The 27,765-nt window shown below is 32.3% G+C and overlaps 2 protein-coding genes across 4 annotated transcripts; one reads left to right on the top strand and one right to left on the bottom strand.

Annotated features, from left to right (window-relative positions):
* Positions 1–1,095: 1,095 nt before the first annotated feature.
* On the bottom strand, positions 1,096–4,667 carry LOC131072826 (pentatricopeptide repeat-containing protein At2g22070). The gene has a single exon (XM_058009101.2). It carries the CDS (start codon positions 4,618–4,620, stop codon positions 1,942–1,944), a length of 2,679 nt encoding a protein of 892 aa, XP_057865084.2. The 5' UTR covers positions 4,621–4,667; the 3' UTR covers positions 1,096–1,941.
* A 10,264-nt stretch (positions 4,668–14,931) lies between these two features.
* LOC131072827 (pentatricopeptide repeat-containing protein At2g13600) lies at positions 14,932–19,837 on the top strand. Of its 3 annotated transcripts, XM_058009103.2 has the most exons (3): positions 14,932–18,102; positions 18,364–18,536; positions 19,452–19,837. In XM_058009103.2, the coding sequence occupies exon 1, from the start codon at positions 15,162–15,164 to the stop codon at positions 17,952–17,954; it is 2,793 nt and encodes a 930-aa protein (XP_057865086.2). In that variant the 5' UTR covers positions 14,932–15,161; the 3' UTR covers positions 17,955–18,102; positions 18,364–18,536; positions 19,452–19,837. The 3 variants fall into 3 exon arrangements, with proteins under 3 accessions (XP_057865086.2, XP_057865087.2, XP_057865085.2); XM_058009104.2 differs by having other exon boundaries at positions 14,932–18,536; positions 19,486–19,837; XM_058009102.2 differs by having other exon boundaries at positions 14,932–18,536.
* Positions 19,838–27,765: the final 7,928 nt, after the last annotated feature.

Genomic DNA, 27,765 nt, shown 5'->3' with positions numbered 1-27,765 from the left:
ATTCATTATTGTTAATTAACTCAGTGTATTAATTGTTACAAATCAAATAGTTTCTTTTTTGTGATATTTGTTGAACAATTGATCTGTTGTTGGGTTATAGAAATTAACAAAACCAATATTAAGAAAGGAAAAATAAACATCTTACACAAGTAATAAGTGCCAAAACCATGTATAATGTTCAATAATATGATATTTAAATTAGATAATTTTAGTAATCTAATACTTTATGTGAATGATTTCAAATTTAAGTATGTAAACTAACAGATGACATAGTTGAAAGAGACAAGCTATATCAACTATTAGAAATTGTAATGATATTTAAAGAAATCTTAGTAGATCAAGGATCACATTTTAGATTGACACAAATCAATATGAGGCTTTAAGTATTAATAACACTTTCAGATATACACAAATACCTTATAAATTTTGTAACTCTAAGTCTCAATCAAACTGTTACTTTGATTTTATGTTTAAAAAAATCAGTTAGAAACATCTGCATTATGACAACAAGATCAAGACTACTAACTTTTAATCATTAACTGAAAAACATGCTAGACATAAAAGTGGTGTGTATAGCGATAATTCTTATAAATCGACTTATCCTTTCCACTCTATTGTGTTGAACATATCCTCTTCCAATAAGACTATCTTTTTATCACACCAAACACTAATTTAGTGAAAACAAAAAGAGGTAGTACAATTACAATGAATGTTAATCATAAGTAGCAATTAAATATTAATGCAATACATTAAATAAAGTAGTCGAATCAAATATATTATTCGTTGTAATCAAATCTAAGTTGAGAAATAATAATAAATTTAAAAAATTGGTAAGCATTATAAAAATTTGTACTTGACAAACATTTGAAATTTCCAAGCATTTGATTCTTCGGTGAAAAATGTCTTTGATTCACTAATCATGCATAATTTAATCTTTACTAGTGTTCAATGTTCAAGTTGTGTTTTGACCGCATGAAGAAAGATTTGATCACATTCCTCACATCATGAAAGTTTTCTATGAAAGTTTTTCATCACATTGTTCTTAAGTTCATGGACTCCTCATCCTCCCAAGTTTCTCCTATTTGAAATGTATAGTAATTCCAAATACTATCTTTCCCTTTTTGATCAATCTACAAACCATGTGCTTCTCTTTGTTGTCCAGAGATCGATAGGCAAACAAAGAAAGACCATTGCATATATAACTCTCTCCAGGTCACCTTCCAACCCTCCTCCCACTAATATCAATTTAATGTCAATTGTGGTTTTAATGATACATATACAGATTTTATTCTCTAACATCAACCTACAAACTTCAGTATGCAAGTTCTTAAGCACCATACACACAAGGCCAATTACTAATGTGAAAGCACATTAAAAATTCCTGACAAATAAATCCACATAAACTTACATAGGTTTTCATGTATGATCTGGTGTATATGATTTATCTCCAATGGCAGACCTGATAATACAGCTGATCCAGACAGAGGACCATACTAAATGACAGGTTTGAGTAAAGATCTATCAAAAAACTATCTTCCCATTATCTCCAAGCATCGGATTGGTCTTGTAAGCTGTTCTCTCACCTTTGGAGCTGGCCTTCCTATTTCCTTCAAGAATTCCTCTTATCCACCTGCTCCTCCACCTTTTCATTCCAAAAATGTACAGGCTTCCCGAATAAAATAGATCAAAGTCTTGACAGTTCTATGGTATTATTTAAAAAGGCTTTAACAAACACCCCACCAGTACAGTTAGGCCATTTGCACATTGCATACTGTGGATATTGATTTTATGAAGTGAACAGCGTGATTTAGATCTCCAGATACTTTAAAGATAACACTTTTGGAAACCGAAAATAAAAGCTGATCCCAACATATCACTGCTGTTCTGACATGCTGCAACTTGTTAAAGTGCAAGCTTATGTTTACAGGTTGCCACTTAGCATCACCAAAAATCTCCACAAGAACACTGCCCTTGTGTGAAGTGATGGAACCGGTTCGCATCTCTCACAATAATTTGTCTTGTAACCATCTTGGAGATAAACTTGGTTGCAGTGTGGCAGTCAACACATACACGAAGGTTTTTGACGACTCTAATAGTTTTTCCAGGGGGTGTGTTTAACAATCCAAAGGCAATTGCCAATTTCTCACTGTGATGCTGGAGGAATAATTCCTTTTCCTCTTCATCAACATCATTCAATACATGATGTATACCTGGAGAATACCCTGCTGCCTTCATTCCGCAAGACAATTCCTCCAATTTTTCATATATCTCCTTTGTTTGTGGGTGCGATCTGTCCCCTACACAAAAAGTATGTACCATTTTGTGGATTTCAATCCAACTACATCCAGGTATCTTCTTAATTCTTCCATCTTTCATCAATTTTCTTACCTTATGAACCTCATTCCACCTGCCCACTTCTGCATAGATATTTGAAAGGAGAACATAAGAAGCGGAATTTTTAGGATCCAGCTCAAAAAGGAGAGTTGCTGTAAATAACCCTAAACGTATATTCTTTTCTGATCTACAGGCACCAAGCAAGCACATCCACACAATCACAACAGGTTTAAATGGCAATTTGATGATAAATTCTAGAGCTTCCTCAAGATAGCCAGCACGGCCAAGTAGGTCAACCATGCACACATAATGATCAATTGTAGGAGTAATGCAATAAGATTCGCTCATGCCATTTAAGTATTTACAGCCCTCTTCTACTAAACCTGCATGGCAACATGAATATAAAACACAAGAAAAACTTATGTGGTCCGGGGATGTTCCAGAGAGCTTCATTAGTTCAAAGAGTTTGATAGCATCCTTACAAAATCCATTTTGTGCATATCCTGCAGTCATTGCATTCCATGATACTACATCTCGTTGGGATATTTTGTCAAACAGTGCACTTGCCTTCTTTATGCTACCGCATTTGGCATACATATCGATTAGGGCATTTGCAACTACAACATCTGACAAAAATCCGCTTTCAATTATGCTTCGATGGATGTCCATACCCTGTTCCAAAGCTCCCATCTTCCCACAGGCTGGGAGAACGCTCACAAAGGTAGTAGAGTTTGGCTTTACAACTGTCAATTGCATTTGCTTGAAAGTTTCCAATGCCTTCTCAACAAATCCATTTTGTGCATATCCTGCAATCATCAGAGTCCATGAGACCACATTTCTTTGAGGCATTTCTTTGAAAAGCTGTAAAACCTGGTCAAGGATACCATTATGTGCATAGCCTGCAGTCATTGCATTCCATGAGACAATATCTCGTGTAGACATTTTACTGAACACTTTGCGTGCCTTCTGAACGCTTCGACATTTTGCATACATGTCTATCAGGGCATTTGCATCAACAACATCTCGCATAAATCCGCTTGCAATTATGCTTTGATGGGTTTCCATGCCATGTTCTAAAGCGCCCATTTTGGCACAGGCTGTGAGGATGCTTGCAAAGGTTGCGGAGTTCGGCTTTACACCTGCCAATTGCATTTGCCTAAAAGTTTGCAAGGCCTCTTCAACAAACCCACTTTGTGCATAACCTGCAATTATCGTAGTCCACGATACCACATTTTTTTGAGGCATTTCTTTGAAAATCTTTAAAGCCTTGTCAACACTACCGCTTTGTATATATCCTGCAGTCAATGCATTCCATGAAACCACATCTGGCTGAGGCAAATCGTTAAATAGATCACATGCCTTCTGAATCCATCCACATTTTGCATACATGTCTATTAGGGCATTCGTAACTTCTACATCCAACGCAAATCCTCCTTCGACTATGCTTTGGTGGATATTCGAACCCTGTTCCAGAGCCCCCATTTTGGCACAGGCGGGGAGGATGCTCACAAAGGTTGTGGAATTTGGCTTTACACCTGCCAACTGCATTTCCTTAAAACTTTCTAATGCCTCTTCAACAAACCCATTTTGAGCATATACGGCAATCAATGCAGTCCACGAAACCACATTTCTCTGAGGCATGTCTTCGAAAAGTCTCAAAGCCTCGACGAGAACACCATTTTGTGCATACCCTGCAATCATGGTATTCCATGAGATTTCATTTTTCTGAGGCATTTTGTCAAACACTTGACGTGCCTTGTATATATTTCCACATTTTGCATACATGTTTACTAGGGCACTTCCAACTACAACATCTGACAACAAACCATTTTCCATTATACTTTGATGGATATCCATGCCCTGTTCCAAAGCTCTTGTTTTGGCACAGGCTTGGAGAATGCTGGAATAAGTGAACTGGTTGGGTTGCACACCTATTCGTTGCATTTGCTGAAACAGTGTCAATGCCTCTTCTGGACACCCATCTCTTCGGTAAGCTGCAATCATTGCATTCCATGAGAAGCAATCACGTTCTTTCATGTCGGCGAAAACTTGACGAGCATCCACCAAACTCCCGCATTTGATATACATGTCGATAAGCTTGTTTCGGACAAATGCATGCGTAGAAAACGCAACTCCCCTGTAAGAGATGAGAGAATGGATTTGTTTCCCATGTGAAAGAGCAGTCTTGGCAATGCCGATCTGCAATAGTTGAAGATAAACACGAAAGTCTTCTTGAGGGTTTTGAGTTGTAAGCAGAATCCGCTGTAAGCGGTAGAATGGAAGCATTTATTCATTTCTGTGAAAAAAACCGATATTTGTCGTTCAAAAAACTTCATCCCTATTAAGTACTTCAGTAACTTACTAACTTCTAAATGATTGGTAAATTATTTATGATTTAGATGTGATAGAAGATATTTAATAAAATTTGATATTATTATTATGTGAATAATATGGAGGAAAAAAATTATTTGATTATGATAGTTACTTTAATCTAAGTTTTGAATAATCTAAATTATTTTTCAATGAGACTTTCAGTGTATTATTGGAAATAGTTTAGTTTAGTTTATAAATAGTTTATTGTCAATTTCTTATAAATGGTCTAATAATTTATGACAATTTATTAAGTATATCGTTCTATTGAATTATGTTTGTAAAGTAAAATGATATTTGTTGTTTAAAAAATTTCATTTCTATTATAGTAACTTTTTAATTCCAAATAATTGATAAAATATTTATGATTTAGATGTAAGGAGGATATTTAACGAAAATTGATATTATGTATTTAAATAACACGCGTGAATAATATGGAGAAAAAAACTGTTTGATTATGATTAGTTACTTTAATCTAATTCTGAAATAATCTAAATTCTTTTGCAATATGCTTGATTGGAAATAGTTTATTTTAGTTTATAAATAGTTTATTATCAAATATTGTTATAAATGATCTAAAATTTTAAGATGATTTATTAAGTATATTATTCAATTGAGTTATGTTTATGAGGAACAATATTTTTAAATAGAGAGAGAATATCATAGATAACTTTAAGAAGCCCCCATGACAAATCTTAATTTAGTACATTAATTGTTAGAGAATCTATGTCTATTTTGTGGGAAAACAAAAAAAATATTGACAAGTTTGTGCACTTTGTTCAATAATATATTTTTTTACTAGTGAATTTATAAATTAATTTACAAAAATAAAATAATTTATTTGGATGATTATTAATTGATTTGAAGAAATAAAATAATTTATTGGGTGAATTCTTGTCAAGTTTTAAAATATTACATAATTTTAATGAAAAATATTTTAATGTAAAAGGATAAAGATTAATTAATTTGGTGAATATACATCATCTAATTACCAAAGGTTTGAAGGTTGTTGTTCCATTCCAAGATAAAAATCATACCAATGCAAATTTCAGGAAATGAGTCCTAGAATTAACCATCACCCATCTAATATGTTTAGATCAAGGGTTGTAATAGGTCATGGTTAGTACAATATGATGTAAATAGGTGTTGGGATTGCATGTTTTTTCTTTAAATATAAAAATAAGGTTGTAATAACTACCCCTTGATTGCTTCAATTTATTAACAATAATGAGATGAATCTTCCTCTTATTTGTCTTATAAATACTTCCAAATCTTTTCCACCTTTTGACTCAAAGCCTTTTGTTAATACCATCATCAACTTGGGCACGAGATGAAACCTAAGCCTAAGTGTAAACCTAGAGTTACCTTTACCTCAAGTGATATCATAAAAGCACTTGATGGTCCATTATACATAAGTACAAAATCAAAGATAAACTCTCAATAAGGGTGCTTACTAATCTAGTATGCATGGTGAATGTTATTATTGAAGAACATCTCTACAAACAATAATTTCATCAAGACACATAAGATAAATATGATGATGTGATTTAGTTGCATGATGGTTTAACTTGTCCCACCATAGGTTCCATTACTGTTCCTATCGAAGTTGGTACCAAGCCCTTAGATGTTACCTTTGTCGTTGTCCTTGCCTTTGACCGACCAATTTCGTGTGAAGTTGGGTCATCCTTGGATCACATCCATGAAAGCAATCATGTAATGCTCCACCAAGGAACCCTAGAGTGGAAGAGTAAAATATGCAAGGAATGCATGGAAATATGTGTTCTTATGTAATTCAAGTGTCATTATGTATAAAATGTACAACTATAATGCTCAACCTCAAGATAAAGTCATATAATTAATTCCCAATCATGCACATGCAGAAGTCTAACTCACACAAATCCATCAGAGTTAACTCAAGTCACCTTTAAGGGTTCCTTGACACCACTTCCTAAGCAATGTATCCAAGGCTGAGTCAATAAATCCTGACCCACTAGGAGGTGACTAAATCAATCTCTAAAACTATAAGAAACACATTGAAATGTTCATTTTAAGCAATATAAGTGTTCTTATGATAATCTCACAATATATAATAAAATGAGAAGCATACATAATCATGCTTGGTGGTCAATTCCAACACCAGTCCACATAAAGATACAACAATTCATTACAATGTGATACAAATTACATTCAACTCCTCTCGAAGTGTTCAACACATAAATAATCCATGATTACAATTCTTAATACCATATTAAAATGATTACAACATGCAAGAAGTAAGAGAAGGAGAAGAACAATTATAATGCTCAACCTCAAGATAAAGTCATATAATTAATTCCCAATCATGCACATGCAGAAGTCTAACTCACACAAATCCATCCGAGTTAACTCAAGTCACCTTTAAGGGTTCCTTGACACCACTTCCTAAGCAATGTATCCAAGGTTGACTCAATAAATCCTGACCCACTAGGAGGTGACTAAATCAATCTCTAAAACTATAAGAAACACATTGAAATGTTCATTTTAAGCAATAGAAGTGTTCTTATGATAATCTCACAATATATAATAAAATGAGAAGCATACATAATCATGCTTGGTGGTCGATTCCAACACCAATCCACATAAAGATACAACAATTCATTACGATGTGATACAAATTACATTCAACTCCTCTCGAAGTGTTCAACACATAAATAATCCATGATTACAATTCTTAATACCATATTAAAATGATTACAACTTGCAAGAAGTAAGAGAAGGAGAAGAACAAGTGTTGAGGAAGGAGGAAGAACTCTTCAATCACTCATAATCCAAGTCCTTTGGTCCCCAACGGTGGCTGGCAATGCCACCCAACCATGTGGAACCCTTAGGTCCACACCATCATGCTCGTGGAGATAGTCACATGACCCAAATAGTAATACAAACATGCAAGGGGAGTAATAGGCTCAAACAAGAGCAAACATGGAGTAAAAATCAACATGGAGCACATCAACAATGAGAAACATAATGCCACATCAAGGTAAAAGATGATGAAGCCATCAACTCAAGCCACCAATCACATGTACCAATAAGAAGGCTCTTAACAAGAAGGAGCAACACCAAAACATCACGAATGAGTTCACTTGTCAACAAATCATCAAATAGATCATAAGGCCCAATGGCCAACATATAAGGTGATCACATTAATCCATCAATAAGCACAATCAACGTGGAAGACATATCATCTTCTGGGTGCTACTCATATCTATAGAGCTAGGTACATAATCAAAGTAACTAAAATCATTGAAAAGGGATTTTGAAATTGCATCCATTCTCATATGTTTGAATGATGTGATATCATCCCTTTCACTTCTAATCATCAATAAAAGGATATTAATAATGATCTCATTTAGTTATTGCATTAAAAAACAACATCAATATTCTTTCATTGCATCGATAAGCATATAAACATTCCCTAAATGATTAGCATCATAACATCACCATCATAACAATCTACTAAATCCAACATGCATTTCATCAATTGCATCAATAAGAATTTTAATATCTTCAATGAATCAAAATAACATGAATATACTTATTACTATTAAATCAACTAATTAGACTAACATCACTTGTTACATTCTAATCATTAATCAAATCAACATTAATATCTACATCTCTCATAAGGCAGTTTGAATCACTACATTAGTCCATCAAGATCATTAAAGGCATAATAAGTCATTACACATATCAATGCAACTGCATAATCACAAATCAACATAATGGGATCCAACACATCACAAGTCTAGAACAATCACAACACAGATATATCAAAAAAGGCATAACATAGGCACTAAAGGTCATACACGACAATCAAATGAAGCATCCATAATAAGATCAAAGCACCACAAAATAATTTACATCCAAAATACAAATGACACACCCACAAGCACACAACCAAATCCACATCAAGAATCAAGAATGCAAAAAAGAAAACTCGAGGGGCATTACGAATCCCTTATAACATTCATAAGTGTTTGAAGTTTTCCAAACCCTATCAGGATTTTCTACGGTTTCACTAGTGAAAGTTGGTTCATTGAGAATTATCTTATTAGATTACTGATCCAAGGGGAATTTCCCATCCCTTGAATCTTTAACACCACAATGTCCTTTATTACTCCTCAATGGTTTATAGGGATGATGCCATAAACGTTGTTGTTGCAACTATATTAGGCTATATATGTAGTATCTCAATCACAACAACATTGCTAGGTTTTATAAGATTTCTCCTCTTGAATTAGGTTTACTAACCAACATGAATTCAATGCATCTTATTTAATACAACATATTAAATCAATGCTTCATTAGAAATCAATTGTAAATAAACATATGAGTAGAAGGGAGATGATTATATCAATTATTTCAACATCAATCCCTATATCCAACATATGCATATACTTGAATACAAAAGGAATTATCACTCAAATCCATGTTCCTTTCATTGAAAGATAAAACTAAGAAATGATAAGCGCTTTAATGCGTACATACACTATATATACATATACAAAGAAATAAAATTCGATATTTTTTAATTCCTAAATCATGAAAGAGAAAAATAAAATGACATGAACTAACTAATACTAACTTGCAAATAGATAATTTCATCCATTCCAATTGAGATCTAAGAAATTAAATTTTTTATCACAACAATTAAGAAAATGTCACAATTTTAAATATCAATTTGAAGATACATTAAATATTTAATAGGGAATAGTAACATCTTATTTCATTTGCTAAAAAGAATAAAATGTAAGTTTTAACTTCTCAAATAAATGACTATGAAATACATTTCTAAAACAATCATAAATAAAACAAATATTTATTTGCTTCACATAACTATTCAAGGATTACGTTATATTGCAATTTATACAACTAGAATGCTCTTAATCTAAATAGGGTTTTTAACAATATCATTAGTCCACTAAAGGGTGAATCGAATATCCTCTAGTAAATTGATTTCTCAATTGGTTATGTTATCATTGATACTAATGGTCTTGGAAAAAGGATCGATTTCTAACCATTCATATCAATCTAAAAAAAACCACCTAGATTTCATTTGGATTAAATCCTCTTTTCGCACTATGAATGATAATTTTAGGGGCAATGAATGAAGATAATTATCTTTGTATCACATGAATTAAACCATTAAATAATGTCTCTAATTTCTTTTTTACACTTTTGAAGGAGACTTGTTTAAACATCAACCTTGATTTATATTTAGATAATATTGAATATTTACATGTAGAAGGTCTCATATTCAATTATCAAATTAAACATAATGGTTAGGTTTTCTTAATAGATAATTTGTATAGTCTTTTATAAAATATAAAGTATTGAATATTTATATGTAGAAGGTCTCATATTCAATTATCAAATTAAACATAATGGTTAAGTTTTCTTAATAGATAATTTGTATAGTCTTTTATAAAATATAAAGACTGAGATTTAGTTGATATAATTTTCTACCTTTAGAGTTTTATATCCACTTTCTAAGATTATTTGGATGTATGTTTGGTAGGAATTATTTTATGACTCATTGTGATTGGTTATTACTTAGTTTGAAATCTAAATTAAAACCTATCAAGGAAAGACTTAATATAGGTTGTCTAATTGATTTGCCAAATTCTAACTTACAACCAAACACCATATGTGTATGGAACATGTAGTACATTTGCATGCAAGTTGTTTTCTTCATACTAAATTGTATTGGGATGACACGATGACTTGGGTAAAAGTACCATGTCTCTCTTTAATTCGTGAATGTAATAAAATTAAAGGTGCTATCAAGTGTGTAAATGAAATTTTAACTCTACATAGAAGATTGAAACATTATTCCAAAAACAGTATATATAGACCAATCTAGTAGAGTAAATTCTAGTTTTTTTGTGCTTTTGACGTTCAACTATAATCTTAATGGTTATAGTGTGTTTTGGACATAAAGATTTCTTTGTGTAGTAAAACATTAATCTTCAAGTCACACTTATTTATCTACCCTATTACACTAGATCTAACACTTTTAACCAATTATGGTGAAAAAGAATCAATCTGAATCAAAATTCATTCATGATATGTTCATCAATACATTAAGATCCTATTCATGAATCAACATGAAATTCCTAAAAGAATACTATGTAGTTTGTTGAGGATAAATAGAACTATAACCAAAATATTCCTATCCATTGTTTATATTCAAGGATGTCATTATTGAATGTGTGGGTGAAACTATCTTATCATCTCAATTTCAAATTTTATGCTTATAAAAATGAGATGGGTTTCTTTTGGTATGAGGACTAGTAATTATTTAAAAGGTTCATCTTGGAACTATAGTTCTTAGAGTTATTGCAAGGGCTAGTATTAAAATAAGTGCATTCGAGATGTGTTGATAATGTTCAAAATGATCACTCAATTATGGTATATGTATCTTTTACAACTCCATTAATTTTTATTGATTATCCCTCAGTACCTTTAGAACATATTTCACCTGTATTCATTACCTATTCTTAACAACTTCAACACTAATTTATCTGTGTAAGAAAATACAAATGGTATAACTAAGGTTGATTTGCATGCATGACTTTATACTTAGTTCAGACATTCATAAGATCTGTCACATGATGTGGCTCACTCTTCAATGGTTTAGTGTTTGGATTGCAAATTAGTGGTATGGTGGCGTGGAACAAATTATTATTGTGAGCCTTCTAACTCATGCCTTCATCTTTTATGAGTCATGGTATTCTATCTCTTTCCCATTGGACACCATGACTTGTTTTAAACTCTTAGTTTTTTTCCACAATTTTGGTGTTAGGATTTTGCATCCAAAACATACATTTATTAAACATGACTATGTATGTTATCATTAGTTATAGCTAAATTGGACACCATGACTTGTTTTCAACTTTTAGTTATTTTTCTATGACTTGGGTGTTAGGATTTAGCATCCAAAACATACACTTATTAGACGTGACTATGTATGTTATCATCAATTATAGCTATTCATTCTATCGTTAATTACTTAACTAATTGATTCAAAATAGGTAAAAGGAATAACAATAATAATTTGAAGCAGTAAGTATCATGAAATAGGAGGTTGTGACAAATTCCAACATATAATTAACAAAGTGAAAATTAGATAAGAAATGATTATAATGTTTCTCTTTCATATAACAATGAGTATATATTTTGAAAATATAAATTAATATGGATTAAATATAATAGATTTACACAATTCATAATATTATCCTCAGGATGAAGAGAAAGATAGGAGAGAATGAAAAAATGGTAAATTGTAGACAATAACTAGCTAAATAGACGAGGGTGGTAAGCTAGTATGGAAAACAAGAGACCATAAGACATATCCACATAATCCCCCTTATATATCTAGTCATTTGTAGTTTATGATTTACCATTTTTTTCATTCTCTCTTACTTTTTTCATTCTTATGATGGATCATGGAATGTGACCCAAAATATTGATGACAATTTTTTTACACAATTAAATTTAAAACCACATGTTTAAAACCTAACTTGACACTATTGCATTTAAACAGTTATGTTATTAATAATGTCCAACTATTGAAACTACACTGGCATAATGAATTGAATAACTTCGGTAAATAAAATCTCCATGTGATTTAAATTGATGTTCATCTTCTTTATAAATATAAATAATTTTAGTCATCTATTTATATTAGATTAAATTTTTTATTTTTTAAATTGTAAACATTTGATCAATATATAGTTTTAGCCATCTATTTATTTTTAAATAGTAAACATTTATTAATATTAAAAAACTACATTATATTATTTTATCAATATTAAAAAAATAAGAATGACATGGATAAAGATAAACTCCTTAAACAATGATTATTTTTTATTATTAAATAATAAATTATCATTGTAATTAAAATAAATCTCTAAATTTATAATAAAAAATATTTACATATGACAAATTTTAAAAATATTTAAAAAAAAAAACAACATTTATTTCTATCTTTCAATTTTTTTAAATTATTATTTTTTAATTAAAAATATTATAAAATGATATATATATATATATATATATATATATATATATATATATATATATATATATATATATATATATATATATATATATATATATATATATATATATATATATTTGGTAAGTAATAGGCCGAAGCCGCAGTATTTTGAATTACTATTATTATTATTATGTTTGATTAGATTGACCCTAGACCTTCCCCATTTTTATGGAAGGCCAAGAGTCATAACTTAGAGTTCCATTTTAGATGTCCCTATTGGGAATTGAACTTGGGTCTCCATGGTGAGAACCCAGCGTTCTAACCAGTTAAGCTCAACCCCTTGGACATGAAAAATATTAATATTATCAGTTATAATATTATTATTTAATTTTTTTATTTTGTTTTCTCATTTTTAAAGCTTGAAAAAATAACAACATTTCATTGTCTCAACCAAAGTTCCACTTGGTATTGAAATGTATTTGTTTTTAATTCTTTAAGACTTTCAAAAATCTACATTCAATGGCATTAGAAACCATTAGAAGTGAAGTGAGGAAGTGCTTGTAATTCGAACTTTAAGGGTATTTGGGGAAGTGCTTGTATTATAAACTTTAAGGTTATTTTTCTAGCATTGTTATTCCTAATGAATGTTGTTATTTAATATGACATCAGTCTTGTGGAGTATAAATATATGCATGGTTGTGACACAAATATATTGGATGTTAGAATTTACATACATCGATAGTGTAGATGTGGAGTTATGTACATTTAGATTTAAAAATAATAATTTAATGAGCATTATCCTTTCAGCTTTGAATTTGCATCATGTTTAGATGAATTATTATTATTAATGTTATTTTAATTTATCGTAATTTCATTGAGTTCTTCTAAGGAAGGAAATGATGGGGGCTGAAGCTTGAATGGGGTAGAGGGTAGATGAGCATGTTTCAATAGTTGTGATCATATGTTAATTTAATGTTTCAAAATTGAACAACTATTTATAATAAGGTACTTGAGCATGTTTCAATAGTTATATTTATGAGTCAATTTAATCTTTAATAGGCATGACTTCAAATTTGTCAGTATTGATTATTAATACTCATAATTAATCAAATATATTCTATAGATTTAAAAAATAATAAAGCACGTGATGTGATAAAATATGATTTCATCATAATTATTTGTTTACGAGAATGAGATAGTGTTTTGGTGATTTTTTGCAACAAGGTAGATGTATGAATGTTGTTTTCCATTTTGAACCTTATCCTTTCTATTCATAACTCCTTTTCATGATTTATACTAATTATGAAACTAAAATGAAATGAAAAAATCACACATCCATTTGATATGATAACATTGGAAAAAGAAAACTCACTCTTCAATCCTTATCTTTTTAAATTGAAAAAATGATTAAGATTCAATTAAGATTAAGCTTTATTTAGAGTTAAGGTTAAATCAGGTTGTAGTTCTAGTTACAATATTTAAAAAAATTAATTATGGTTAGACTTAAGATTAAAGTTTAATTAAGATTGAGATTAAGATTAGGATTCATTTAAGATTAGAATTAAATTAGAATTTACATATGATTACAACTAATATTTAATTAAAATAAAGAATATATATTGTTATGATTAAAATTATATTTTAACTAGATATCTCTAGAATTTTGAAATATAAATGTAGTAGGGGAAAGGATCCAGTGGTTTTGCAACCTAATTTCATGCTTCTCAAAATCCTACTTGGAAATTTCAAATCACTCCGATTTTTTTACAACAACTTACTTGGCAAGTCCCCTGCTTATAACTAAGGTTTCAGGGCCACATCATCAAATATGATGCCACATCAGCATGCTTTTTGCCAAGGTGTCCAAAACAGCCCCCCCAAAAAGTGAGACCAATAGACGTGCAAAAGAGACCCCAATAGTTGTGCAGCTGATATGGCATCACTTGATTGGTTACTTTTTACAATATTAGTACATTTCTTAACAACTATTGGGACATTTCCTAACAACTGTTGGTACATTTCCTAACAAAAATTGATATTTTTTGTATCAAACAATAAATTTTATTTGTTCAATTTTTGGAACAAAAGGTATCAACAACCTTCATAACAATTGATACATGCTCAACTACTTTCCCCTAATACGTTGGAGAAAAAGAAAAACTTCAGAGTTTTGTTCAACAAGGAAAATCAATTTACATATTTTTAAAATTTAGATATTTTATTTTATGGCCGAGTTCCTCTGCCGACTAATTTTAACGCAGTGCAATCCTCGAATGTACAGGACTAGCAAATCGAGTCTCAGTACTATTATTGAGAGTGCACATTCCGCATACTTCAATTATACTTATACAAAAGCCAATGCCATCCACAGCCCATCTCAATCTTAATCTCACGGCATTCTGTAGAAAGAGTCGGTTGAATGAGGCGCTACACTTACTGCTTACAATACACAACACCTCTTGTACATTCCTCTGTATATCTTCAACTATTGCAGACCTGCATTGCCAAGAATGCGCTTTCACAAGGTAAACAAGCCTACTCTGTCATCAGTTATAGGGGATTTGCATTTGCTACAGTTGCCTTTTTTCAAAATAAGCTTATCGACATGTATGCCAAATGCGGGAGTTTGTTGGATGCTCGTCAAGTTTTCGACGACACGAAAGAAGGAGACTGCTTCTCATGGAACGCCATCATTGCAGCTTATCGAAGACATGGGTATGAACAAGATGCATTGACACTGTTTCAGCAAATGCAACGAATAGGTGTCCAACCCGACAGGTTCATCTTTTCCAGCATAATCCAAACCTGTGCCAAAACAAGAGCTCTGGAACAGGGTATAGGTATCCATCAAAGCGTAATAGAAAGAGGGTTGTTATCAGATGTCGTAGTTGGAAGTGCCGTGGTAGACATGTATGCTAAATGTGGAAGCATACTGAAGGCGCGTGAAGTGTTTGACAAAATGCCTCAAAGAAATGTTATTTCATGGAATGCTATGATCTCAGGATACGCACAAAATGGTATTCTTAATGAGGCTTGGAGGCTTTTCAAACTTATGCCTCAGAAAAATTTGGCCTCATGGAATGCAATGATTGCAGGGTATGCACACCAGGGTTTTGATGAAGAAGCCTTGGAGACTTTTGAACATATGGAGTTGGCGGGCTTAGAGCCGAACTCCACAACCTTTGGCAGCATCCTTCCAGTCTGCGCTAAATTAGGAGCTTTGGAACAGGGTATGGATATCCATAAAAGCATAATTGAAAGTGGATTGTTGTCAAATGTTGTTGTTGGAAGTGCCCTGATAAACATGTATTCAGAATGTGGATGCATAGACAAGGCTTGTGAAGTGTTTGGCAAAATGCCTCAGAGAAATGTGGTCTCATGGACTTCAATGCTTGCAGGATATGCACAAAATGGTGATCTTGATGCGGCTTTGAGTCTTTTCAAACAAATGCCTCAAAGAAATGTGGTCTCATGGACTACCATGATGGCAGGGTATGTAGAAAAAGGGTTTAATGAAAAGGCTTTGGAAACTTTTCTTCAAATGCAATTGGCTGGTGTAAAGCCAAACTCCACAACATTTGCCAGCATCCTTCCTGCCTGCACTAATATGGGAGCTTTAGAACAGGGTATGGGTATCCATGCTAGGATAGTCAAAAGTAGATTTTTGACCGATTTGGTAGTTGTGAGTTCCCTAATCGACATGTATGGAAAATGTGGTAGCATAAGGAAGGCAAGTGAACTTTTTGATAAAATGCCACAGCGTAATGTGGTTTCGTGGACTGCAATGATCATGGGATATGCACAAAACGGTTTTTTTGAAGAAGCCTTAGAAACTTTTAAACAAATGTTTTTGGCAGGTGTAAAGCCAAATCCCACTACCTTTTCCAGCACCCTACCGGCTTGTGCCAAAATGGGAGCTTTGGAACTTGGTAAGGCTATTCATCAAAGTGTAATTGTAAGTGGTTTTTTGTCAGAAGTCGCAGTTGTCAATGCACTGATAGACATGTATGCAAAATCTGGAAGCATACAGCAGGCTTGCGAACTATTTGATAAAATGTCTCAAAGAGATGCAGTATCGTGGAATGTGATGCTTGCAGGGTATGCACAAAATGGTATTCTTGCCAAAGCTTTAAATATTTTCAAAGAAATGCCTCAAAGAAATGTGGTTTCATGGACTGTGATGATTGCAGGGTATGTCCAAAACGGGTTTGTCGAAGAGGCCTTGGAAACTTATAAGCAAATGCAATTGGCTGGTGTAAAGCCAAACTCCACGACATTTGCTAGCATCCTCCCAGGCTGCGCAAAAATTGGAGCTTTGGAACAGGGTATTGACATCCATCAAAGCATAATCGAAAGTGAATTTAGTTCAGATGTCATAGTTGTGAATGCCCTGATAGACATGTATGCAAAATGTGGAAGCATACAAAAGGCACGTGAGCTGTTTGACAAAATGTCTAATCGAGATGTAATCTCATGGAATACAATGATCACAGGATATGCTCAAAATGGCTTTTGCAAGGATGCTCTCAAACTCTTTGAACTAATGAAGCACTGTGGAAAGTTTCCTAACCATATAAGCTTTGCTAGTGTTTTATTTGCATGCAGCCATGCGGGTTTTATGGGCGAGGGCTGCAAATATTTAAAAGAGATGAGCGACTCTTATTGCATTACACCTACGATTGATCATTATGTGTGCATGGTTGACCTTTTTGGCCGTGCTGGTTATCTTGAGGAAACTCTAAACCTTATCATCAAAATGCCAGTCAAACCTGTGGTGTTTGTGTGGATGTGTTTGCTTAGTGCCTGTAGGACACATAAGAATATAGGGTTAGGAGTATTTGCATCAACTCACCTTCTTGAGCTGGATCCTAAAAAGTCTGCAACTTATGTTCTTCTGTCAAACATGTATGCAGAAGGGGGCAGGTGGGGTGAGGTTCAAAAGGTAAGGAGATTGATGAAAGATGGAGGAATTGAAAAGACACCTGGATGCACTTGGATTGAAGTACATAAAACAGTACATGCTTTTTGTGTAGGAGACAGATATCATCTATGGACACAGGAGATTGGTGCAAATTCAGAGAAATTCTCTTGGGAGATGAAGGAAGAAGGGAATTTTTCTGATTGTAGAAATTTTTTGAATGATGTGGACAAGGAGGAAAAGAATGTATTCCTGTGCCACCATAGTGAGATGGCAATCGCATTTGGACTGTAAAACACACATTCTGGAACAACTATTAGAGTTGTCAAGAATCTTTTAGCATCTGTTGATAGCCAGACTGCAACCAAGTTTGTCTTCAAGACTGTTATGTGAACTGGTTTCATCATTTTAAACAAGGCAAATGTCCTTGCAGTGATTATAGGTAATGCTAAATGAAGCAATCTTTATACGTAGGCTTGCACTAAAATAAGGTGCAGTATGTCAGACCTGCTCTGATAAACAGGAATCAGTTTTCATTCTCAGTTTCTAGAAATTGCTTTTGGAGCTCTAGATCAGCCTCTTGACTTATAAAATCAGTTGGAATATGTGACATGCATCATTGTGTGAATATGCTAATTGGATATCTGTACAAACCCTATTTAATAATACCATGAAGGTGTTCTGACATTGCACTGTATATCAGGAACTCTGCACGGCTCTGGTAGGGAAGTCTAGAGGAGGGAATGGAAAATAGAAAAAGTAAAAGGAGAGGAACATTTGACAGAAATTGAAAGATGCTTGGCCAGCAGGAATTATGAGGGAAGGACTTGCAATCATTCCAATGCTTGGGGATAATGGGGAGAGCATCTCGTGATGGTATCTTACTCCAACCTTTGTCATTTTGTATCGTCCTTTTATCTGGATTAATTAAGGCTAATAGGCATTGTGATATATGCATCATCATTTTATAACTTAGCGGGAGTTTCATGAATTTTTTCAGCAGTGTGAGTAACTTGCTTATGACTCGTGAGCTAGGCCTGCTGAAAAAATTGAGATTTTTTCATTGAGTTTCACGTAAGAGTCCGCTGGTGCAAAAACAAAATTTGAGAAAAAAATACCCTAAAAATTATTTACTTTGACTGTCATTTTTGTCTTCACAAATCTAACACTCAGCTGCATGAAGTGCTTGTTGGGCGATTGGAGATTTTATTGGTGGTTGGAGTGTAATTTGGTAGTTATGTGCTTGGATGATATTGATCTTATTTGGATTAGTTTCCGAATATGTGAATTATATGTTTAATTTTTGAGCCTTTTAGGGTTAATGACATATTTACTCTACAAGTTATGTAATTTATTTTATTTGCTGATTTTTTTCACCGAGTCCATGTCGAAGTCAGATTTTTGGGCTGCCAAGGTTTAGCCGAATCTGAGTTTCTGAAATAGGATATGCATTTTCTTCTTGATGTATTTATGTGAACATCGTCTTCAACGTTGTTTTCAGTTAGACTAGATCAAGTGTTTGCTAAGTAAATATCTTGTAATTTTTTTTGTAACTTTCATAGGGTTTCACACTACTGTCTAAGTTTTCAAGAAGCATTTGGGTATTGTCAATGGGAAGAAACAGAAAAGAAGTGTTAAACTGCGGTTCTCATAATGTGTCCAGGATGCAAATCAATCTTTTTCACTGACTATTCTTCTAACAGTCACTCTGGAGCAAGATTTCTGGTTGTGTTTCTCATGTGCTCATTAGGATGTGCATTTGATTCTATTTATTTTAATTTGCAATTGCAGAGCCTAACATCATGTACGCAAAATATGGCAACAGTTGTTACTAATAGAAGGGCATGCAACGGTGTAATTACTTACCTTTACCTCCATCTTTATCTGCAATTGGAGATATCTGCAACCTGCAGAAATTAACAATGGCCACCATATCCAGTTACAGTTAAAGCAAGAAAAATTCATCATCTCAGAATAGCGAATTTTCCAACTCTCTCCTCGTGCAGTTTTAAGAGTAATTTGCATCATCAAATCTTAAAGTTCATTCAGTCATTTCCTGAGGCCTCGAAGATACTGTAATCTTTTATACTATTTATAATTTATATTTGAACCCACACAACTACAGCTAGATGCTGTAGCTAAGTTTAGCTGATGTAATGAAACAATTTGCAGATATAATAGAGAACAATTTGCAGATATAATAGAGAATATTTTGCAAATACTTGATAATAGTATGCCACATTCAAGGGGGACAATCTTCTATTCCACTTCAAGGGGCTACCTCCAACAGGAACACAATATTCAATATGATGATAACTAACCTCTATCTCTTACATATATTATACTAATGGCTCTTAACTACTTATGTAAGACTATGTTAATGATTATATAACTATATTAAGAGTTAAGATAGTCACAAGCCTAGTATTCATAACTTTATGTACACCATAGGATTAAGGGTATAGCCTAAGTCACCAAGTTCGAATTCGAATTCGAAGTTTGACAATTTTGAAATTCGAATGAAGTTCGATGAGGAAAAAATTCGAAATGTATAAAATTCGAATTAAATTTGCCATGTAATTTTTTAAATTTTTTAATAAATATATGTAATATATCTATAAAATTGCTTAAATAGTTTAACATTGATAAATAGATTTGAAATCATTACAAAAAGATGACATATTTATAAAATATAAACCATAGGAAACATATGCTTTCGTGATTGCAAAGATGTTTTGTTGTCAAAAATTCACCACGGATGAAATTCGAAAAGAGGCAAAAATTCAAAAAAAAAATCGTCATTAAATTCTCTTTATATAAATTTGAGTTTTTAAAAATATCAGAATAAACAATATTTAATTTATATATTTTAAATTAAATTTATCAATATTTTATATATGAATAATTAAAAATTTGAATTAAATATTTTAAAATATTTAATTTTTAATATATATTAAATGTTAAATCTGATAACTTTTATACTAAACGTCAATATATTAACAACATTATTAGTTAACATTTATATTAAATTTTAATACTATTTAACATTTTATCGGGCAACACCATTACATCCGGCAACAACTTATATTAGATGTTTAATATTATTAAATGTTTAACAACTTATATTAGATGTTTAATATTATTAAATGTTTAATAAAGGTTCACATTTATCGGGCAACTTTATGAAGTTTCTTTAATTTTAACATTTACCTATATCCTCTTTCTCTTGATGCGGCCGTCTAAAAACCCTACCGGTGGCAATGCTTGCGTCGACCATTGACTCGCAACCCTCATACCTCCCAACGACAATAGTGAACTGGTTATCTGTCAACAACAAAAAAACACCTCTGCTTGTTTCCTGTGCGAATTTTAAGCGAATTTTGGCCAATTGAACTTCAATGAATTTCAACGATTTTTATTGCATGTTTTAAAGTTCGGCGAATTTCGAACTTCAAGGATGAAATTCGGCTGAACCTGGTGACTTAGGGTATAGCATGCCCCATCACAAGTGTTATTGTTGAAATTGTTTGGTTGCAGGTGTTTTTGCATGAAATCTTCCTCTTCAAATGTGGCAACTTCAATGAGTAAATATTTTCATTTAATGAGATATTCTGGGATTGTCTTGATTGTTAACTTCTTTGTGTGTGTGTTTAGAAAAATAACTTAAGACTTCAAGATGTATCGTCCTTTTGTATCTGACTTAGCTAGCATTGTTTGTGTTAGAACTTTGCATTGATCTGCTTGTCCCTCCATTTTGTTTTGTGCATTTTCCTTGTTCTCCTTGACACTAAAGAGTACCTATTGCTAGTGTTGAATGTTCTTTCAATTTTCTAACCTTCAAGGCACTTGTGCCTTAAAGAAGAGGTAAAGGAAGGTAGATGGTACCCTAGCATTAATTAAATTCCTTGATCAAGATCTCCTTTGTAAAGCAATCATCTTTTAATTTCTCTAAATAGTAACAATGTAATGCAATATGATATTGGCTTGACTCATCCTCCTCCTCACATATTCTTCATTGGTAAAAGGTTCAAAGATCCCATATGAGTGGTAGCAGTTAGATCTAGATTGAATGGATTAGAAATTGATCTTCACTTTTTGAAACATCAAGTCATGAGAGTTGTATCTTTTGGAAATAAGCATTGATATTTATCGATACACTATATATGCTAGAAATATCTTCCTGTACAATATCTTGTTTTCATTGAAGTGTTGCATATCCTCCTCCATTTTGTTGCTTTTTATCCCTTCTTTTATAGATATGGTATCCATCTTCTCTTTGAATGGCTTAGAAATCCATTTCATTGTTTGAAACATCAAGTCATGAGAGTTGTATCTTTTGGAAATAAGCATCTTCTCTACTATTTTTAACAAGATTATACACTAATTTTTTGGTATATATGTATTTTAAGAATAAATTATATCAAATAAAAGACAATAGTGAACATATAATTATGATTTAAAAATTTGTTTATACGAGTAGGATTAGCTATAAAATTTATGTTTTTTTATAGGTGAAATTAAATATTATAGTATAAATATAATTTTATTATATTCTATTTAAGAAAAGAAAGAATTGGCGGAATATTTTTTATTGGAAAAATTGTGATGGTGAAAAACACATCCTTGATGCATTTTTTCACTTAGTTTTGTGCTTAATTAGGGTGATGTATTAACTAGTACATTTATATAACTAGAAATGCTATATTTTTGTTTAGACTTGGGCCATGTTTAGCCTTGCTTGTACCTAGTCATATGCTCATTAGTCATCCCTATTTTATGTGGATATGATTTTAGTCAAATTGTATGATCTATTGGTGGAATATTTTTTATTAGAAAAATTGTGATGGTGAAAAACACATCCTTGATGCATTTTTTCACTTAGTTTTGTGCTTAATTAGGGTGATGTATTAACTAGTACATTTATATAACTAGAAATGCTATTTTTTTGTTTAGACTTGGGCCATGTTTAGCCTTGCTTGTACCTAGTCATATGCTCATTAGTCATCCCTATTTTATGTGGATATGATTTTAGTCAAATTGTATGATCTCTCTAACTATGATAGTTAATCAAAAGCTAATCCTTCATCTAATCTTTAAACATTAAAATATATGTATTCAAGGAATGTCATTGAGAGAACTTGTAGTCTTATCCACTAAGTATAGGCAAAAGAATAAGATAGAGAGAAGATGTATTTTGTATCAAAGTTAGAAAAGTCTAATTCATCTAGAAATTAATAAAAAGTGGATATGATAGTTTGTATGAAGATACTTGAAAAGCACATCTGGCATAAAATTTGAAGAAAAGTAGGGTCTAGATGTAGTTGGACACTCTTCACTAGTAGCTTGAAAAGCTTTGTACAAGGCAATGATGATCACTTGATAGGTATGGACCATAATATTTTTGCTATGTTTTTTCTCTATCTTGTACTAATACACTTGAATGTGTTCTATGGATGATGATCTCACTTCCAAAGAGAATTCTTGGAAAAATTCCACAGAAGTGAAAATATTGGCATTGAAGCAGTGCAAGACTTAGAACTTGGTTATAATTTGTTTAAAGATAGGAAATCTATTGGCTAGAAGTACGTACTTGAGATAAATTTAGAGAAGATGGATCGATTGACCAATGCAAGACACAACTAGTGCCAAAGGAATATTGTTGAGTGGAGGGAAGTGATTCTAGTGATATCTTTTCTTTGATATCTAAGTTGAACTCCATTTGGATGTTGTTATCTAGAGATGCATTATATGATCTATTAGAAAAAGTGTTGTGAATACATTATTCAATTTCTGCATTATGACTTAAAGGAGAAATTTTATATGAACATCATAAAGCATTCAAGGTAAAAGATAAATAAAATTAGTTTGTAAAATGAAAAGGCCAATGTATGGATTAAGATAGTCCATGTGTATGAACTATCTAGTGTGCGCATCAAAAAATTTATAGTTATATTTAGTATTTTGAAAAACTCCTTGGTAGAAAGATAGTTAAGAGTGGGTACTATAAGTTGTGTATTTTTTTGTTAAGTATTTTTTAATGATTTTTCGAATGACGCATCCTAAAAATCAAGTACCTGTTTGTGCACATCACATAACTTGCACCATAATAATCATAATTCATTTTTTTTGAAGTGTAAAGAAAAGTGTAGACCAATAATATATAATTTGTTTGAAATTTGGACAATAGTTCAAAAGTTATTAAAAAAATGGTACACATATATGTCTCTGAGAACTCTAGAGACATTGGTTAAAAAAATAAGAATTAATATGTTAATGTTGTTCAAATCTAAAAAAAATTATATGGCTAGAAAGCTTAAAATATGGGTGTGAATCTGATGACGATGAAATTGAGAAACTGATTAGAAGAAGAAAACATACAAAAAGGAGGGAAATGAAGCTCCCCAGCCCAAGGCTTGTCATCCAAGGTTAAGTACAAGGCAAAACACCTATATGTTATTCTAATCAAGAATGCGTACCAAACACATACATGATTTTATGTAAAAAGAATGCACACATTATAATGCGTATGTGCTATGTTTAGCAAGCAAAACACGTATACATTTGTCTTACATAGAACAAGGAAAAGAACATGGCCTTAGATGCTAATTCATTTGGCTTTCCCTTAGTTTTTTTGTCAGGATATATACATAAAATATAACATTTAGGTATAAGTCACATTTTCTCTTTGTCTTTTATCTTTATTTTAAGTTATGCTTTATGTATATATTGGCAAGATGTTTGAGAGTGGTTTTGGATCTCTAGGAGCATGGGGGCTTCACTTAGTGAGCCCAGATTATAGCACGTGCGTTCATGGAATACTAAAGACTCCCCCTATTTTAAAACAATATTGTCCTAAACTCTTTTTTTGTCACCCCCTCCCAATACATAGCCTAAATTAAAAGCCCCCCTATTTTCACCAAATATTGTATTTTTTCATAGTTTCAATTAAAAATCTCCCTATTTTCATCAATAGGCAATATATTTCACCCTTATTTTTGGGATATTAAACCCCCCAATATGAATGCACATGATATAATATTTCCTAGCCAGTGAAGCCCCTGTGTTGAGGAGTCATAATGCAGATTCTAGATTTTAGGAGAGCTTATAATTTTTTAAACTTAATCAATTTTTAGTAAGTAATAAGCTCATATCATCATTCTCTTTCTATCTCTCTATCTCACTCTCTTTGTCTCTCCAAGCTCTAGACCTATCTATTTCCTTATCTCTCTCATTTTCTCCATATCTACCTCTCTCTATCTCATTCTCTCTTCTCTCCCCAAGCTCTAGATCTTATAAGTTCTCAGATTTAGTCAAATTTTAGTAATAACTAAGCGCATACTCTCTCTCTCTCTCTCTCTCTCTCTCTATCTTTAGACCCATTTATCTTCTTATCACTCTCCCTCTCCCTCTCTCTCCCCCATCTCTTTATAACATTCTTTTCTCTCTCTCCAATATCTAAACCTATATCTTAACCTTTTACTTTGTATCTAACCTCTCTTCTCTACCTACCTGATACATTTTCTCCTCTCTATCTCACCTCTCTCTCCCCCTCGCCACCTCTCTCTCTCTCCTTTACTCTCTCTCCTTATCTTTCTATTTCCTCTCTCCCTCTCCCTACATACCTCCCCTCACTCCCTTCCTTTACTTTTCTACACCTCTCTCTCTCTCTCACACACACACACACACATTCACCCTCCCATGCTCCATCTCTACTTACCTCACTCTCAACCTTTCCCTCTATACTAATTTCTATCCCCCCTCTCTCTCTCTCTACATACTTGTACATCACTCTCTCTCACTCCCTCCCGCCCTCCTCCCCTCTCTATTTCTCTTTATCTCACTCTCTTTGTCTCCCCCAAGATTTATACCTATCTCTCTCCCTCTCTTCCCTCTCTCTATGTCCTTCTATTTCATTCTCCTCTCCACCCCAAGATCTAGACATCTCTCTCTCTCTCTCTCTCTCTCTCTCTCTCTCTCTCTCTCTCTCTCTCTCTCTCTCTCTACATACCTCCTCACTCCATCTTTTTTTCTACATAGATCTCCTTCTCTCTTTCCTTGTCTATCTCTACTTATATTTATCTCCCCCTCTATCTCTTTATACATACCTCTCTCTCCTTCCCTACCCACCTCTATTTTTCTAAATAAATCTCCCTCTCACCCTCTCTCTATTCCTACATCCATCCCTCATTCCATCCACCTCTCTACTTATCCATCTATCTATACTCTATATCTCCCCCCCTCTCTCTCTCCGTCTATTTTCTATCCTACTCTCTCTCTCTCTCTCTCTCTCTCTCTAGTCTCTCTTTCTAACTACTTATCTCTATCTACCCTCCATCTCTTTGAATACCTCTCCTTCCTTCCCTCTCTCCAAATCTCTCCTCCACTTCTATGTATATCTCACCTCTCTCTATCTCTCTCCTTCCCTCTCTACCTCTCTCTCTAGGGTTAGTGCAGGATCAAGGGGGGCCAAAAAGTGGCAATGTGAAAAAAATAGCCTTCTTCACTTGCCTAAAAATGCGAAAATCTGTGTTGACTTTTTGCTTGGCCTGGGTGTCAGTACACCTTGGCTTGGTAATTACCTATGCAAATCGGATATCGGATAAAATCGGATATCCGATACAATCGAATATCCGATATCCGATACAATTGAATATCCGATATCCGATTTTTATTTGTAATTTTAATTTAAAAAATATATTATATGTTACGTATTATATAATACAATATTATATTATATTATATAATATAATATAATATAATATTATATTATATATTATATAATATTGTATTATTATATAATATATAATATAATATTATATTATATTATATATTATATAATATTGTATTATTATATAATATATAATATAATATTATATTATATAATATTGTATTATATTATATATTATAATATAATACAATATTATATTATAATATAATACAATATTATATTATAATATAATACAATATTATATTATATTATATATAATATAATATAATACGTATTATATAATACAATATTATATTATATATAATATAATATAATATAATACGTGTAGTCACACAAATCTGTCCATTTTAATTAAATGAATATTTGCTATTTATTTGGTTAAAAATACACTAGCCATCAGTTAATTAAATTAATATTTAATTAATTCATCTTCAAACATTCTCCTATTAATTAAATAAACTATTCAATTTATTTTAATTAATTCATTAAATCCAATTCCAATCAATTAAATAAATAAAATCAATTTATTTAATTAAAATCCCCCTTTTCCTCTTTTAAATAAATTAACATTTATTTAAATCATTTAAACCCACCCCCACTTGCATTTTCCTACAAATGCAACTTGCACACATTTATTGAAATAAATGAATTTTTATTTTTAATAAAATCCTATTTTCCCTCACCCACCAATTCCACTTGCAAATCTAATCCTCTTCTAGATTCTTCTAATCACTTCTAATTAGCCTAAACCATCTTCTAAACTTTGTCACATTCCTAAGCAAATAAGAGGTCACTTCTCAAACCTCAAAGTCTTTGATAACCATTAAAGGCTTTCAACCTTCAACCACTTAATTCCTCAAAGTCTTTGATAACTATTGAAGGCTTCCAACTTTCAACCACTTAATCCCCAAAGTCTCCAATAACCATTAATGGTTAACTCAAACCCTCCTACATGGTTAAAACATTTGTTTTGACTCAACCTTCATCCAACCCAAGGGTCTCATCAAGCCTTTAATGCTTTGACCATGATTATCTCTTAATCATTTGCACAAAGGTTTATCCTTGGATTAACTCTTAATCCAGTGGGTAATTCTAATTTAGACTTGACCCTTACCTTCTAGATAACCATGAAGTCTTCTTAGGCATTCAATGCCTCCAACCCCTTCTCTCAACCCAACCCTATGTTGACACTTGTCACCATTTTATTGGTGCAAATTGTGCACATGGATCCCCAACTTTCAAGCTTGGCCCTTGATTAAACCTTTCAATCCTGGCCATCCATTACTCCATTTTTCCTATAAATAGAGCCCATTCCTTCATAATCCAAATCCTGAAAACTTGTATGCATTTAAGCTATAGGCATTTTAAGAGAGCATT

This window comes from Cryptomeria japonica, chromosome 5 (assembly GCF_030272615.1).
Source record: "Cryptomeria japonica chromosome 5, Sugi_1.0, whole genome shotgun sequence".
NCBI classification, from domain to species: Eukaryota; Viridiplantae; Streptophyta; class Pinopsida; order Cupressales; family Cupressaceae; genus Cryptomeria; species Cryptomeria japonica.
The sequence above is the reverse complement of the archived record's forward strand: the minus strand, read 5'-3'. Positions and strand labels throughout refer to the sequence as shown.